This window comes from Cygnus olor, chromosome 6 (genome assembly GCF_009769625.2).
Source record: "Cygnus olor isolate bCygOlo1 chromosome 6, bCygOlo1.pri.v2, whole genome shotgun sequence".
NCBI lineage: Eukaryota > Metazoa > Chordata > Aves > Anseriformes > Anatidae > Cygnus > Cygnus olor.
In genome coordinates this window covers 11,678,207-11,695,155 of record NC_049174.1, presented here as the reverse complement: position 1 = coordinate 11,695,155, position 16,949 = coordinate 11,678,207, and the positions used below count along the sequence as shown (strand labels likewise).

At 49.0% G+C, this 16,949-nt stretch overlaps 1 protein-coding gene across 2 annotated transcripts in view; it reads right to left on the bottom strand.

Moving 5' to 3' along the window:
- Nucleotides 1-233: 233 nt before the first annotated feature.
- The window catches only part of COL6A2 (collagen type VI alpha 2 chain), a 29,369-nt gene continuing 12,653 nt past the window's right edge, over nucleotides 234-16,949 (bottom strand). The window contains exons 15-28 of one of the 2 annotated variants that reach the window (XM_040560826.1): nucleotides 16,338-16,400; nucleotides 15,850-15,912; nucleotides 15,522-15,584; nucleotides 15,066-15,128; nucleotides 14,594-14,644; nucleotides 14,102-14,137; nucleotides 13,684-13,746; nucleotides 13,307-13,369; nucleotides 13,007-13,042; nucleotides 12,675-12,720; nucleotides 12,098-12,250; nucleotides 11,382-11,834; nucleotides 11,068-11,106; nucleotides 234-1,816 (exon numbers count right to left, since the gene is read on the bottom strand). In XM_040560826.1, coding sequence (XP_040416760.1) covers nucleotides 1,209-1,816; nucleotides 11,068-11,106; nucleotides 11,382-11,834; nucleotides 12,098-12,250; nucleotides 12,675-12,720; nucleotides 13,007-13,042; nucleotides 13,307-13,369; nucleotides 13,684-13,746; nucleotides 14,102-14,137; nucleotides 14,594-14,644; nucleotides 15,066-15,128; nucleotides 15,522-15,584; nucleotides 15,850-15,912; nucleotides 16,338-16,400 — 1,800 coding nt within the window. In that variant the 3' untranslated portion in view covers nucleotides 234-1,208. Of the gene's footprint in view, nucleotides 1,817-5,949; nucleotides 7,536-11,067; nucleotides 11,107-11,381; nucleotides 11,835-12,097; nucleotides 12,251-12,674; nucleotides 12,721-13,006; nucleotides 13,043-13,306; nucleotides 13,370-13,683; nucleotides 13,747-14,101; nucleotides 14,138-14,593; nucleotides 14,645-15,065; nucleotides 15,129-15,521; nucleotides 15,585-15,849; nucleotides 15,913-16,337; nucleotides 16,401-16,949 lie in introns of those variants that run through there. The other variant, XM_040560827.1, reaches the window with a different exon arrangement.

Below are 16,949 nucleotides of genomic sequence, written 5' to 3'. Positions count from 1 at the left end.
CATCAGCCTCCTGTGGTCCTTCAGGACCTCAGCAGTGCCCTGTGCTGCATGGGCCCCTGGCCTTGTGCTCCAGCATTTTCAAGGAAATAAAGAAGACAAACTTATCCTGACTTACCAGCTTAACACTGAGAGGAGACTCAGCTGCTCATTAGAAACAAACAGCAATAACAACAACAACAACAACAACAACAAAGAGACGAGAGAAACTACAGAATAAAGAGGCTTTTTCAGAATAGGGTGAAAAGAGTTTATTTGTTTATTTTTGCAGGCAGCACAATTCAAGTTCAAATCTGGGTATTGTTCAGGAGATACTGGTGGGAAGAAGGCACCATAGTTGCTTTGAGCACTCTGGGATGACATGAAGGCAGCTCCATGTGCTGCACAGTATTTTGTGACTTGCTGGGAGGCATGCTGCCCCTCTCAGCCAGTATTTTGGGTGCTGTAATAAATGAACAGGTTCTGGTGAAAGTTGGAATGGCTGAAAGAAGTGAAGGAGAATGAAGGTCTTTAAGCTGATGTGTGAAATTTAGGATTGATAGAGCACCAAAAGGAGCACCTGCAGACAGCTGTTGAAGGCAGCAAAACCTTTAAACATCCCACTGCTGCCGGGGAAAACGGAGCAACCAACCAAGGGCCATGCAAAAGGAAAGCAAGTCACTGACCACTTCAAGCAGCACGGGATGTGTCAGAAACTTGCTCAGTCCTCTCAGGGGCAGAAATCCCAAGAGAACAAAAAGGATGATATAATTGGGAAAAGGGTTTGCTAAAGAATGGGTGATGGCACAATCATAAAGCTCCTCAAAGGACGCTCAGGGAGATTGGGAGTTTTTGGACACTAGAGATGATCATTTGTCCTACTAAACTGGAAAGGTTTCTTGCTTCTCTGATAAGCCCTCCAAGGATAACAGTTCATACACAAGGCATAGCTTGGTGTGTGTAAAGCTTTACAGACATACATCATATGGCTCTGTATCCTGCTTAGATCTTGGTTTTAATTAGCACCATAAATGTAAGATATGTGACTTCATCATGAAAATCAAAAGAGAGGTCTGAATTTTGGCCAGAAAGGAGGACCCAGAGGGCAGCTGCATACACACTGTTCTAGGCCAGCTCAGAGTTGCTAGCAACCATACAGAGAGAAGAAAATAAAACAGGTAATATCTGGGGTGTGTATACTGGTGAGAGGAGGACATGTGCACTCTATTCAATTAACATATCCACCTAATGAACCTGTCAAAGAAGCTGGGTTGGGAGAGGCTGTCATAGTCCTTCTCCCGGAAGATGGCTGCCCGGTCCCCAAGGCCAAGCTTCAGCAGGACATCCATGTCTACGTCACTCCCAAGAGCCACTACTGTGGGCATGACATCTTGCTTCTTCATGGAGTTGATGGCCTCCTCGAGGTTCTTGCTTCCTGTGATGCCATCAGTGATGAAGACAAAGGAGAGCTCAGCGTTGCGCCGGGCAACTCGCTGCCCGTTTCCTGGGCTGAGCACAATGTTGTTGATGGCGTGTATGATGGCTGACCCAATGTTGGAGGATGAGTCCAGATACTTGATCTGTGCCAGGGCATTGGAGATTTCTGTCAGGTTGTAGGTCAGCGGGAAGACCACGTTCTGCTCTCCCTCACTGCCGTACTGCAGCAGTGCAATCCGGGCATTCATGTTGTCGTTGTTGCTCCTGGCCAGTGTGAGCTGTCGGGCAACCTCCTCCACAAAGTTGTGGGCCCTGTGGAAATTCTGCTCCCCGATTCTTTCAGAGCCATCAAGCAAGAAGACAATGTCAACGGGGCGCTGTGTACACTGGGCCACTGCAAGCTCTGCAGGAGAAAGAAAAAAACAAAAGTTGGGAGCATGAGAAAGCCTACAGAATAAGGCTGGGGCTTGCCTCATGCAGCTTGGGCTCCAGTCTTTTCCAAAGAAGGACAAGCCCCACGATGATGCCAAAGCCCATCTTTGTGGCTGGTAATGTTGGGCCTTTGCTTTTGATTCCCTCAGTTCCTGGGCATGAGGAATGAATATTAATTCTAGCACCCAGGATAGACCTCCAGAAGCATCCAAGCATTAGACAGGTTTGAGCATTTTGTGCATTTCAGCTCTAGAATTACAGCCACCTTCTTAGAAAAGTGCCCAGCTTTTATATATAAGGGGTCTATATGCAGATCAACAGCACACAGTGCTTGTCTTACATCTCGGTAATTTCTAGAGAGCGGCTTACTTTCAGAGTTAGTTTTCACACAAAAATTTGTAGGGATAAAGCTGATTTCATACCTTTCACCCAAATTAGTTTAGTCAGTAATTACCAATTCCTGAAGAGTTTACATAAAGGTCGGGTCATATGGTTGGAAAACAGGGCTCTATCCCTGCTGGTGCACTTGCACATTGTAAAGCAGCTTTTGTAATAAATAACAAAGACCAATATTTAAATGAAACACAGTGCAACATTGTCCTTCAGCCACTCAGAACAGCACCTGTCCACAAAGCAAGGCATGTAGGCATATGAATATATGCAGTGAGTGAACTCAGAAAAAAAAGTGGAAGAAAACTGTAATATGTGGAGTCAGGTGCTAGTTATGAACCATTCTTTTGTCACTTTGCAGTGGTTATGTGTAACGCATTTGACGTTCATCTGCATGCGCTGCTTCTTCGAGAAAGACCTCCACTTTTGCTTTGGTGGATTTTCTTCCATTCTGGTGTAATAATTCTTCTGAGTTCCTTCTCTACTGAAAACCCTAGCCAGTAATACAATTGTAACATCAGTACTGGTTTGAGATGTATGTGGTGTGGCTGTCCACCTCCTGAGGTATTCCTCCATGGTGGCAGCAGGGCAAAAGCTATATTGCACTGTAGAGCAATTCTGCGGCGCAGACTGAGACTGAGTCTCAAAAAGGTACTGGAGCAGATGTCATGTTGTGTTGCATGACTGGCAAGGACCAGGTGATTCTGGAGCAACTCCAGCCTGAACATCCATTTCTGGTATCGAGGGGCAACTTCCACAATAGGAACATCACGTTAGGTTGAATTTCCATATAGTGAACAAATCCAACTTGACAAAGCGCTTCCTCAGTGCTGAGTGCTGTTATACCTGGGGCTGCATTCAGCACGGTGGAATGCTGAACCAAAGCGTTTTGTAAGTCCTTGTATGAGGTGAACAACAAATGAATCACTGTTTAGTATGAAAGTATGACGTGTGTATATATATACATGTGTAGTCAACACTTGGCAAACAGCAAAACTGTACTTTAAGCAAAATAGATACATGTGCTCTTGGGACTAGACAGTGTGCAACGAATTCAGCAACAGGGGACTGTGCTCCCAGCGTAGCTGACACTGCATATTGTTGAACTCGCAGACTATTTGACACCACTTCTTTCCATAACAAAACATCAACACCGGATACAGGTACTTGTAGTTTAATCAAACTCGCTGGACATTGCTAAAGTCCATGGTTGCTTTTGTTTCATTTTCTCTGACCTTGCAGACTTGTATTTCTTAGCCCACACTGTAAAATATACCTATAATAATGGTGTGTCTTGAATGGTGCTTGCTGTACATTGACTTACTGCAAACGACAGGCCTCTGCAATGTCAATTCTGACTGAAGGAGAAAGCAACCTCTTAGTGATTCTGTTTTTCCCCGTGAGCTTTTTTAATAGCACATTTCCAAATTCAACTGCAATACTTCATTCCTTTAAAGCAATAAAGTTCTGTACTCACCTCTGGCCAACCTTCTTTGAGAAATGTTGTCTATAGGTACATAGGTGCTGCAGTTCCCAGCATGCAGGTGCTGCTGCCACAAGGAAATTCTGCCTTGGCAGCGCCTGCACCAGTGAACTCCAAGTGCTCCCCTGCTCTGTGCAGTCACAAAAGGGAAAGGTGGAAAGGCATGCCCCCTTCAACCACAGTCTGAAATCTGGGCAGGGGTCTGAAAAGCTGGTGGAAGTGAGTAGGTGGAAGAAAGGGCTGCATATTGAGTCAGAGAAGTGCTACCAGTCTGTCTCCCCTGGTGTTTGTCTACACATAGTCATGTTGTGATTACAAGCACAAACTGCCCCCTCACACTCCAAAATGACCTAAGGTAATCGTTAGTAGCTCCTAGTTAAGCAGACGTAAGAGTCCCTCTGTGGAGCTTCGGTGAGGCCAACAGAATCACAGCACCACCTGGTTCCAGCCCCCTGCCATGGGCAGGGACACCCCCCACTAGATGAGGCTGCCCACAGCCCCCTAACACGCGGCTGGCTCTCCAGGCAGCCCTCTGCCAGTGTCTACTGCAGGAGTGTTCCCCAGAAAAACTCCCCATGCTCCTCACAGCTGGAAAGGGCTGCCTTTGGACTGTGTGATCTCATGCCTTCACATATGAGTTATCCCAGGAGGATGTAACATAGATGAGCAGGGCAGTACAGTGACAGCAAAACCTTGGGTTTGTCCTGTTCAGTACCACGCTTCGGTTCCCATGTCTGGGCAGCATGGACCAGAGTTCCCTTTCCTGCAGCAAGGAACAAGATTCTTGTCCTTAGCTGTATATGGTCCTGTGAGATAAGCTCTTGGAAGCACCACCGCAGATTAGCCCAACTAAAATCTTCACATTGTGCTTTTAATTGGAGCACTGGTCCTTCTAATGCATCTCACAGCAAGGCACGGATGCCTGCAGCTCACCGTACTGTATACCGAGTGCGAGGAAACAGCTGAGGCTGCCTAACAGAAGTGGCACAAAAAGCAGAACTGCAGAAATAATGTTAATTTTCCTGACATCAGTAATGACGTGCATGTGCAAAGTAACCGCACCTGTTCACATAATGTTCCTGCTTCACCTAAGACCTGGGGAGCTTTTACTTCCTCTAGCACTTCACAGTGTTCACAGCTGAAGTGGGAGGCAGTGAGGAGGCAAATGGTCTCCCAGCCTCCTCCAGGGCTTCCCCCTTTCACAGTCCCTCTGTGTCCCCAGAGAGGTGGGGATTGGCCTTCCCCTGAGCTCTCCCCAGTCTCTGACCTGTCCTCTCTGTGCAACAGCTTTGCCCCCTCACTGAAGGAACTGCAGCTGCGATGACATCTAACTGGTTTTGTCAGAGGATTAGCCAGGATTATGTTAGCAAACCACCACTGCACCCACATGCCTCTGTCTCAAAACACTGCTGAGGCAAAGACATTCTCTCAGATTTTTTGTCCTGCTTTGCTAGGAAATATTTCCGAGGAAATGAAACAACCACTGTCGTGAGGTCTAAATCTGCTTTTCTGAAATCCTGCTGAATCCCAGTCTTGCTCCGCAAGATGTCCCAGCCTTGAGATGTTCTTTTCAAATCAGTGTTTCCTTGGGGTTTTCCCTCTAGCATGATGGCTGGAGCAGTTTAATTAACTACCCTGAATTCAGTCATTCAGACTCAGCAGGCTGTCACATCCTAATTTTAGGGTAAAAATCAAAACAGTAGGGAGTGTGGCTTTGCACAGACTATCTGGAATATGTGGATTACGACCACAAATTAGCATATGGACTCAAGCACAGGTGGATACTAGACTTTCACCTAAAACTCCTAGCACACCATTTAAAGCTCTCTGAATCCTTTTCCCCCTATTATATCCCAGCAGTGGAGATCTCTGAACTCCCTGGCATTGCACAGACTGGGAGCAAGAAGTGCTGAAATGCTGGAACCTTTTTTTTTTTTTCTTTTTGGTGCAGCGTGCCAGGCTTGTTCATGTGCTGAACAACATAAACATCTCTCCTGTGTGTCTGCCACTGGAAAACTTCTAACGTGCATTGGCAAGCCCCAGATGTTGAAATGGAGCTGAAATAAAACACTGTAAAATGTTCAAAGTGGGCAAGTTCCTTGTTCCAGTGCTTGTTTCTGAGCTTGGCTACAGTACGGCAACTGGCTCCCCTTTACACACCTTGCAACAGAGTTCATTACAGCCCAACCACATTTTTAAAGACTGTACATCTCCATTCTGCCCATTAAATATGACGTTTGCTCAGTATACTTTATTGCAATAATACCATGTCAGTTAGAGAGACTGCAAGATCCACTTGCTGGCAGTAAACACTTCTGTGTTTGCATGGGCATGCAAAATGCTCTGTTTTCTCCTTACAGGTTTAGAGGTCAGTAAATATTCCGGAGACACAAATGGCAGTCATCTACCTGACTTTTTGTGAAAACCAGTGGTAGCCGAGCTCATGGAAATATCACTCCTCATCAAAGTGAATCTATCCCCAGCACTAGTGGTGGGTCTGTACTCTCTCTGAACCAAACTAGCACTGGGTATGGATTTCATGGACTACATCAAGTTTAAATACTTGCTTTTAAATAGCTTATGTAATGTATCACAGAGGTTTGTGCAGTCATGGATTTTTGCTTAGGACTTCCTGGTCCTATATAATCTCTGTCTCCTAGATATGAATACATACACATAGCTAATTAAGACAAAGGAAACACAAGTGTACAAGCAGAGTAAAAGGCACACACAGCTTATACAGCTTCTGACAGAAGCACTCCTCAGGTTTTGCTTCTTGATGCAAAGCCAGGGATGCTCCCCTTTTGTACTCCTTGCTCTTCCCCTTCAGTAACCCTAACTGCCTACTGAGTGCTTGTACAGGAACACTGACTGCAGCGAGAAGAGATGTGCTTTGCTTTGCCAGTCTTGCCACACAACTGGTTTGCAGGACCTGAAGAGAGCCCTCACAGTAGGCCAGCAAGAGGACACAGAAGATGCTTCAGAAGCAGTCAGCAAAGACAAATGTAGGAAAGAGTAGGAAAAGTGCATCACTGGGTTCACTGCCAACAAGGGGCTGGCTCTGGCCAGCAGCCACATGTGCCACAGTCTCTGTGGTGGAGCCTCCCACTCACGTGCAGGTGAGGACTGGGATGCACCAGGCTGCCAGAGCACGGCAGGAGCAGGAAGATAAAGGACAGCAGCATGGTTGGCTCAGAGACCAAGGCAGTGCTGCCATCCTGCCAGGGCCTGGCAGCTTCCCTGCAGAAAAGCAGCAGGCAAAGCAAGAGCATCTCTGGAGAAAGCTGCCATGCTCGCCACCCAGCCAAGCCGGAGAGGTCTGCCCCTTTTGTCACATCCCTGGCTGCGCCCAGCCAAGCTGTTTCACTGCCTGTGTTTCTCCTAAACTAAAAGCTTCTGCCAATGTACCTGGCCCCTCTGCCAAACAGGCACTCAAGGAAAGACGATTGCAGCGCCAAAAAATTCTCCAACCCCGCTCAACCTCTGCTTCCACCCACTTTACGTGATCTAGAACAGAGATATCAGCAAAGCCCTAGCACGGTTTCTGGGTCCCCCACAATCTCGCTGTGCACCATTTTGAAGGTGTCAATGAACAGGTCCATCCACTCTTGCCGCTCATTTCCAGTGGCAAACTTGGCTTTTTCGGCGGTAAAGGCCAAAGTGGCCACCAGCTGGGTGTACATTCTGGGGTCCTGGGTTTCCCGCGTGGCGTTTAGGAACTGGGCGATCGAATGTATGGTGCTGGGGAAATTTATGTTGACTCCCTCTTCCATGGGGCGGAAAATAAGTGGGTTTACGTTCCCAGGGTTCCTGTCATCTGCAAGTGAGCGTCAAAAGAATATTTTCAGGGCTTTCTAGTAATGGCCGTGTCTCTGAATGCTACCTGGCTTCCTATGCACACTGCACCACAGGAGAACAGAGCTAATGAGGGACAAAGAAGTAAAAATCAGAGCCAGATTTTAAATCTCAAGCTCTAAGTGTCAGCAGCGGTGCTGGAATATAGGTCCCAGAGGAGGACGTGGCTCCCTCACTGCAACCAAACCCTTCCTGCAGCTCTCACAGGAAGGGCTGGAGCCAAAGATCACTGGTGAAGAAGGGAAGGCTGTCAGTGCACTGCAAAACAGCCCTTACAGGGACCTGGGATAGAGCATCGATAGGAAAGGATCTACCCTAGAGAGGCCAGACAAGGGGAGTACAGACCCTAATGCACCTGTGCTTCCACAGGCTGGGGACAAACTAGATATTTGTATAGACAGGTGTTCTGCCTGGGGCATCTGACTTGGGGAATCAGGAATTACTAAATCCTGAAGAGCACAGGGAGCACAGAATAAGTAAGAAAATATGATCAGTTGCCTATTTCTGAGAAGTGAACTCACTATGCTTATGACCAAATGATTGTATCTTACAAGTGTGATAGAATGAACAGCATTTGACAATTTAGTGTCAGGGCAACTAACTTTCTGCCACATTTATGATCAAGGAACCATGGGATTCATACTGACTTAAACTGCACATAATGAAGAGGGCTCAGAAAATGACATGAAAACTTAACCACCCAATTCCTACCTACTAGTCCAGCATATTCACAACGGACAAAACAGTAATTACAAAGAAGGCCACAAAGTCCAACTTCTTTCTGCACATGGGATTCATTGATACCAGCCACCATGTGTCTTTGAACTCTGTCACATGCAAATTGTATGCATGCCAGGGAGCCAGAAAGACTTCCAAGAGAGAGCATTATGTGAACTTGCTTGGCACTCAGCCCACCACGCTTTGGCTGGAGTTACTGTCCTGTGGTGTATAGTGCTCCCGTGTGGTTTCCAAGCTCTTCAGGACCCCGAGAACCTCAGTCTCCACCTGGCTGTGCTCACCTTAAATTTGAATAAAATCCCAAAGCTCAAAGCCCTTTTGCATGGGTTAGAAAGAGCCTCACAGAGCATCATGCGGTTTCCATCAAAGCAAGTGGTCAGTTCATATTTGCTCAGCATAAATGCTAAACCCTAACCGAGCCCAAATCAAGAAACGCTCCAGCACCCAGTAAGCACCACAGTAGTTGATGGAAGGTTAAAGGAAGACAAGGATCTGCCTTGAAAACAGGGAATTTCCTTAGTCAAAGCACTGAGAGGCAGCATGCCTTCATCTGCAGATGAGAACTCAGACTGATGACATGCCCAGTGCTGCAAGGCAGCGGAGAAGAAGCTGGGTGCATGTAATAGCTCATCCTTGCCATATCCTGCTGACAAAACACAGGCTGGAGCTAGGGTACACGGCAGGAGCAATTGATTTGCTCTTTGAAGTGCCAGGACTGCAATTCTGACAACCTAAGGCCTAAAGCCCAAGACCAGGGCTGAGCATAGCTCCCCAACCCCCTGCAACCTGAACCTGTCTGATGCATCTGCAGCTGGACACATCCACCAGATATGCATGAAGCTCACACATGTATCCTGCAAAAGGCACCATCTCCATTCCAAACATTTGCATTTAAATTGGCACCAACTGTTGAAAATGTTCTCAGGAAACAAGAGGAAGGTGAACACTGAGCCAGAGAACCCCCAGGCTCTGTTGCACTCCTTATGTCACAACTCATCCAACACCTTTCCTTACCACTATGCAAATGAGATCATCGCAAACCCTTCATCTAGAAAGGCTCATGACAATAATGTATTATGGACCATCCAGTGCAGCAGCTGGATGGCACTTTGCCCAAAGGCCCCTGAATCTCTGTGTATCACTTAAAACTTGGCCTACCAGGCCTAGCACAGATCCTTGCACATCAGAGTAACTTCTGCTTTGTGGAGAAGGGTGTGGTGGCACTTTCAGAGGAGGTCCACACCTACCCAGGCATATCATTCCACCTCCCATGTCCTCTGGGGCCCAGGTGTAAGTGCCTGCACTTGTCCTGGCCTGCCTGTGGCATGGTTTGAAGCATTACCCCAGGAGAGAACACCTTCAGGTGCCTCCTTGAGCCCCAGCTACCGTTTCTGTTCTGGTCCTCAGTGGTAGCAGGTACAGCGAAGTGTTCTCACTTTGCATCAGGAACAGAGACACCCAAGCGCACTACAAAGAAAGGACAGCCAAATTTGCTTTGCTTTGGAGGGTTTTGATGGCCAAAGCCTAGGAGAACATGAACTCAACTGCTCAGGTCAGTCTCTCCTACAGTTTTCCTCAGAAATAGGCAGGCTACAAAGACCAAAACCTTCAAAGACACCTGAGCAGTCACCAGTGTGGCATGGAGAAGTCACCTTCATTGCAGAGATCCACAGGACAAAGCTCCTTAGAAGACACTGTAGAGGAGTGTGTGTGGATGGCTCAGCACCATGGTTTAGCACTGCTTTCTCTGCATAGCCAGGTGCAAATATTGAGAATATTAGCATAGCAGTCAGAGATTTTAGACAGGAATAATACAGCTTTTCTGTCTTCAGATTTCTCATCATTCTGGGACCATTTTCCATTTGCTTTGTATGGAAATGAAGGGACTTCTTTGAAAATTAAAGTTGAAATTCTGTATAATACTGAGTTGAAGTGTGGGCTTTCAGAAAAACATGCTCATGGCAAGAGTAGAGTTAAAAAAATTGCAAGAACTGGCAAAACTTTGTCCCCTTTAAGCTTTGTGTATATCAGCAAAGAGTGCATCTGTTGTATTTAAACAGGTGCGGAGACTCAGACAGTATCTCTAGGAGTCGCAGATCTGCCCTTTAATAAGCAAATTGTGATCAGGTAAAACCACCTGCAGCAAGCAGCAGCCATCTCTCATACCAGAGGATCAATCCTTACAGCCTTTTTCCTTTGATCCAACACCCTGAGTTAATTGTTAATTAAAACACAGCCAGTGTTAGAGAAGCCAAAGCTTTCAGTCCACTATAGTGTTGTTTTCCAAACTCTCCCTACCCTCTGTTCTGCCCTCATCATTCACAAGGAGCATCCTGCCCAGTGCTGCAAGTTGTACTCTGGATTTCAAAGGTTGCGTGGATGGCAGAGTTTAGAAAGGGGTAGTACGTAATAAAGACATGGAGCAAGTGAGAAATTCATTGGTCAGCTTGGAGGCCAAAACCTGGTGGGTCCCACAAATTTCTCCATGTCCGGGAGAAATACCAGAGCTGAGCAATGCTCACACACTAACACAATGCACTAGTACCTACCTGTGAAGAAAACTCAGAGGGACAGGAAAGAGCAGGGGATGAAAACCCAGAGCCTCTCCTGATGTGAAATAATGCTATTTCCCGAACTCCCTGATGTGCAAAGGTAATGAACAGCCTTGCACATCCCCTCCCACTCTTGAGTCTTGTTCACTCTCCCCTGGACCTACAACTATGTGTAGATGGCACAAAGCTATTTGTAATGTTTACCTGTCTGACAGGGCAGCTCAGGGCAGACGATCTGGGGATCTGGAAGGAAAAGAAACAAGGAAAACTGAATGATGTGCAACCATCCCCCTTCACTGCTTGCACAATCAGAGTGGCAGGTTTCTCATAAGGGGAAAGGACAACAGCCCAAAAGGCCAACTTATCTGAGGAAGGACTGTTTATTCAGGGCTACATAAAGGTCAGTCCACCCACCATGAATGACTCAACTTGTGAGTTGGGACCTGCTGGGACACAATGTCTGCAAACCCCACTGCCAGAAAACTCCAGTTCCTGTAAGTGCTAGGACAGGTACTGACCTGGGCAAAGCATGTCCTCCATCTTGTCAATGAATTCCTCTGCCACCAGGTCTGAGAAGAGCCTCATCTTCTGGACTCGCTGGGGTTCATTGCAGGCAATGGAGACCAGGGTCTCGCTCTGTTCTGGCTGATCAAATATGTCTCCAATGCCAATGGTATTGACGAGCACATCCCTGCCACAAAGAGCTCCTAGGTTCTTGTCATCATCACGAGGGTCATAGCGCCCATCTGTGATCACCACAGCAAACACTTGGGCTTTCTCTCGACGGCTTTCTTTGATGAGCTTGTTGTAGGCAAACTGCAGGGCAGAAGGTGTCCAGGTGCCTCCAGCAATCCACTCCAGACGCTTCACTGCTTCCTTGAAGCTTGACAGTGAATTGATGCGCTCATCATCAAGCTTGATGGCTTCAAAGGTCCCCTCGTGACTGTACTGTACCACTCCAACACGGGCGCCTGCCAATGAAGCATCGACATTACTTGGCTTTGAAATGAAAAGTGGAGAAAGTCAGCAAACTTTCATATTAGCAAATAACTGCTCAATTGGCCTACAAAGCTGAAAAGAGAAGAACAGAAACTGTTGTGAAAATGCTGAGCATATGGATGCAGACTAGGGCAGCTACAGACAAATGCGGAAATATGGAAGCTGGAGTGATCCAAGACCCCGTTCCTGGTGCCCCCTTCTGCCACTCCCCACCACACACACACGCACTCCAGACCTGTCTCCGACTTAGGGTCCTTGGCAAGGGAGCCCAACCGGCTGACCACGTTGACAACAAAATTTTTCTCCAGGGTGAAGTTGGTGTAACCAATACTCTCTGAGCTGTCTATGACGAACATGATATCCAGGGCACCGCAGCGCTTCTCACAGTCTGTGGAGAGGGAAAGAAGGAGGAAATCACGAAGGTCAGCAATGGTGCAAATGAGCCACTATGGCAGGAGAGACCATCTATGGGAAGATGGAGACATTTAATATCAAACCAGCCATCAACAGCGTCTGTAGTGCTGCCTGCAGCTGACAGCACAGGGATTTTACATGCATCTTTCTGTCAAGACATAGCAAAAGAAACCTTTTTAACCTAACTGTGTAATACACTATCCTGTCATCTACACTGTGAAACTTTATATCTGCAGTGGCAGAGAGAAATTTTGGGACATAAGTCCAGCTTCCCCTGCGTGCCTCTGAGGGCAAAAAGGCAGAGTGTTTCTAGCTGGCCCCTTTCACCATCTATCGAGTTGTTGTCCCCCTGCCCAACAACGGCTCTCAGCTCTGAAGAAAGGGAATAGTCCACTCACCACAGCAACCGCATGTCTCTCGCACATAGGTCATCACGTCACAGTCCTGCCAGTAAAGGGGTGCAGGGTGAGTGCCTCGCTCCCTCCCAAAGGGAAAGGTTCCCCGTTCCCTTCCCACCTGGCCACCCTCTCCCCTCGCTCCTTGGCTCCAGTGGGAAGCCACAGGCCACCCTGTCTCTGCTCGTGGCAAGGTGGCTTCAGGCCTGCCCTGTGGCTCCTGCACCAAGCAGCAGCAGGACTTGGTGCCCTGCTTCGTTCTTAGGCTGCACGTGGCAAAACTGAGGCTGCCTAGGGTGGAAGAGCACCCAGGGGTGCAGAGATGCCCTACTTACAGTCAGGCCAGGATCTCCTGGTGGGCCGGGGGTCCCCTGTAGGAAGAGCACAAGGATTTCAGGCACAGTTTTTGGGAACTAGACATCAGCACCATCAAAAACTTGGCTTTGTGCAGAGGTCAGCCATAGGAAGGGTAGGAAAGCCTCTTTTGGAGCCAGAAGACATCTCCCCCAGCAAGTCCTACTGTGGAGAGAGCTGCTGGGGCCCTCTGGGCTTTAGAGCTGTATGGGAGTGAGAGGAGAGGGGAAGGGAGGAGGGTGCCGGAGCAGATGCTCAGGCATGACGGCATGGTACTCTACCTCTGGGCCTGCCTCACCGGTTGGTCCTCGAGATCCAGGCTCACCTGCTGGGCCAGGATCACCCTGGGAGAGAAACAGAGAAGGGTTGAGTGTTTTCCTGGCAAGGCTGGTGATCGGGGCTCCTCCTGAGCCACTCGTCAGGGCACAGCCCTGCTAGCTATGGTCACCAGCCTGCCACTGCTGAGCTTGGAGACATGGGGACATCTCCAGCATGTGGTTACATTAGTCAAGCAGAAGAGAGCAAAGTGTGCATGCTGGCAGCACACAGCACTGACACAGGACATGGCTCCTTGCCACGCATCTCAGGCAGCCATTGACCTCACACACCCAGGGCATGCATGAGCAGGTGTGCACTGGTGACACAGAGGTCTGCTTACCGGTTCCCCCTTCTCTCCTTTTGTCCCTTGAGCTCCTTTTGGTCCAAGCTCACCCCTTCCTCCCTGTTTGGAGAAGGGAAAAACAGATCCATCAGAGCGCATATGGATGCACTCAGACAGAACAACTGCTGTGAACCCATCATAAACACAGGCCTGCCTGGCCCAGAGGAGCACCCTTTGAACCAGCAGCTCTGTACAGAGCAAATAAATGGTGTTTACACAGGCATTGACTGAAGAAAAAGGAAGTTTTGCAAAACATATTTCACATTGTTTTCACAGGAGACAAGCTTAGACGATACACCCAGGCTCTGCAGCTACAGGTCCTGCAAGAACACGGTCTCCTCGGCCACTCACCCCAAGGGCTGGGAGGCAACTACTCAGCATTTGGGTCAGGACAAAAGAAATCAAATGCACTCACCTTGGGCCCTGGCTGACCCTTCTCACCCTTGTCACCCTGTGAGGGAAGAGGAATGGATGGGTCAGAAAGAATGGGCTTCACACTTACACCTGAAGTCTGTGATGAGGGGCACAAAGCTAAACAGTAGGCATAACATAGGAGTGGTGGTTGGGGTGGTGGGCACAGCCACCTCCATGTCACTGTGGTCACATTGGGGACCCCAGTGCCCCTGAAGCGAGGCTGAGGGATCTGTGGCCAGGTTCAATCCCTGTGGAGCAAAGGAAGGATCTCCCTAACACGGGGGTCAGGACTGGGGACAAGAATGGGATGCTGGAACTGACATTGAAAAGCTGCTTCCTCACCCCCCTTCACTTCACTTTCCTGTGGCCCTCATTTTTCTTCCTCCTTCCCCCTTCACCCAGGCTGCTCAACTCTGATGCTATCCTCCATTGAAACCGGCTTCCTCCCATGCTGCGGCAGTATGCCTGTCTTCATTGGACGAAGCATACATACCTGTGGTCCTCTGGGTCCAGGGTAGCTAAAGCCAGGCCTGCCTCTGTCACCCTTTGGTTAAATAAAGAGAAAGATCTGTCAGAATTCAAACTTGAGTTACAAACCCCAGCAATGCTGGTGAGACCAGAGCCATTTTCATCCCCTCCCTGGGGAGAAACACCCCCAGGAGCCATCACTTCTTTGCTTGCTCCTGAAACAATGGGAATGGCTGTCCAGAGTGAGGGCATGGGGTCCTGGGGCCATGACATGCCTGGGGCAACCCTGAACCTGTGCAGAGTGAGGGATGCAATCAGAGCTGCCTTGGTTGGAGCAAGACCTAAGTCACTGTCCACAGGGAGGCTCAGGATCAAGCCTTCCTGTTTCTGAGACACATACATAGGTCAGCAAACTTCTGCAGCAGAAACTGTCTTTAAAAAAAAATCCACACAAAGATGTTCTCCTTCAAATGCTGAGTTGCATTCAGGGACTTTACCTTTGGTCCTGGTGGTCCAGCGTCTCCTCTTGGGCCCAAGTCTCCAGGGTCCCCACGTGATCCCTGCAGGGCAGAGTTGGTGGGAGTGGGTGAGGGCATTTCCTGCAGCTCCCTGCCTGCACCAGGGACCACGCTGGGTAAATGGGCTGCTAAGGTGATGTGAGGCGACCTCCCCGCATCTTCCCCAGCTGTAGGATCCTCTCCGGTGCAGTTATTATAGGGAGATCCTGAAGCGTTTCTCAGCTCAGCTCAGAAAGCAGGGGCTCCTGGGTCCTGCAATTTCTCCTTGCCCCCATTAAGGACTAGCTGGGGGCCCCGGGCCAGTTTTAGAGCCTCCCTGAGGACAGGTCACACAGGCATCCCTCAGTGGGGATAATGCAGCCAGCTTATGTTGGCAGCGCCAGCTGTCACTGCAGAGGGAGGGCACGGTCACATGGATGCCCCAGAGTGACTTACCGTCTTGCCTGGCTCTCCTACAACACCTGAAGGGCCTCGGGGTCCTGCCAGTCCTTGGTCTCCCTACAAAGCAAAGCAAAAAGCGAGGGGTGAGAATATGTAGGAGCAGGTACAGGCAGACCCCTCTGAGTAATGCACCAGGCTTTGGCACCTCTGGAGACAGCAGTGTCCTGGCCTCCTATCTGCAGCTCTCACTGCACAGATAGCCCATCTTGCTCCTCTTGCCAGGGATGTGTGTGAGGAGCAAAGCCTGGCAAGCTGCCTTGGCTGGCAGCAGCGCTCTCCCCCTCTCCCTCCTGGCTATCATGAACCCTTGCTCTGTGCTTACCCTTGCTCCTTTGCTTCCAACCTCACCGGGCAAGCCCCGAGGACCCTCTGGACCAGGATCTCCCTGTGAGGAAGATAAAAATATACCTTGTCAGGCATGTCTCCAGCTCTGTCTATGTGTGTGGCAGTCCTCTCTGGAGTGAGGAGGCATAACACTGTTCTCAGATCTGGTGCTTCTTGGCTCAAGAAGCAGTGTCAGGGCAGTGTGCTCTCTGAACACGACTCTTAGGCAGCTTTACTGCCCTTCATCCCCACTCATCTCTGGATCAAGTCCTGGAAGTGGAGGCCATATATGCTGGTTTTGGGGGTGATTGTCACAGCTCCTTAAAGGCAGAACAGGCAGCAAGCATAGAAGGAGCAGATCCCACTGGTACCTTCAATTCCCAGCTCCGGCTTTGGGCATTCATGTCTGGGCAGTAGAGCATCATGTGTGTCAGTCCTGTGCATATTGGGCTCATTTGCAATGGTCTGGGCAATTGCTTTACTCACTCTTTCTCCCTTGGTCCCTGGACCGCCTTTGCTGCCCTTCGTCCCTGGATCTCCACGTCGACCCTTGGAAAACACAGAAAGTGGTCACATAAACAGGATGCCAACATGGATTCCAGCTGAAGTGACACTTGGCTGCCCTGCCTTCTCCCTCCTGGCCCAAGAGACATCTCCTTGCCACGTTAAAGAGTCTGTGCCTGGCAGCAGGGCAGCAGGGATGCCCATGATGGCACTGCTTGGGGGAGTCTTGCCTTTGAATTTTGGGAAGCCACATCCAGACTATTCTTTCAGAAGAGTGGTCGTCACAGTGACCACAAACACTCATGGTTCATTCCCTCAAGATTAAATACTCTGCTTTACTTCCAGCTCATCCGGCTTTTCTTCCCCCTCTGGATGTTGCACAAGGACTCAAGCTGATCTACACCCTCCGGGCTCTGCCATGTGGTGCTGGTGGAGCTGTGCTGTTATGCTGTTTAAGCTCCTTGCCAGATAGAGACCACATGGTGCCAACTGCCAGGACAAACTCAGAGGTTATTTCCCCGTGTGCAGACTGGGATGAGCTCCTCACACTGGGGTTTATCAGGAGTGGCAGACAAGGCCATCAGCATCTACATG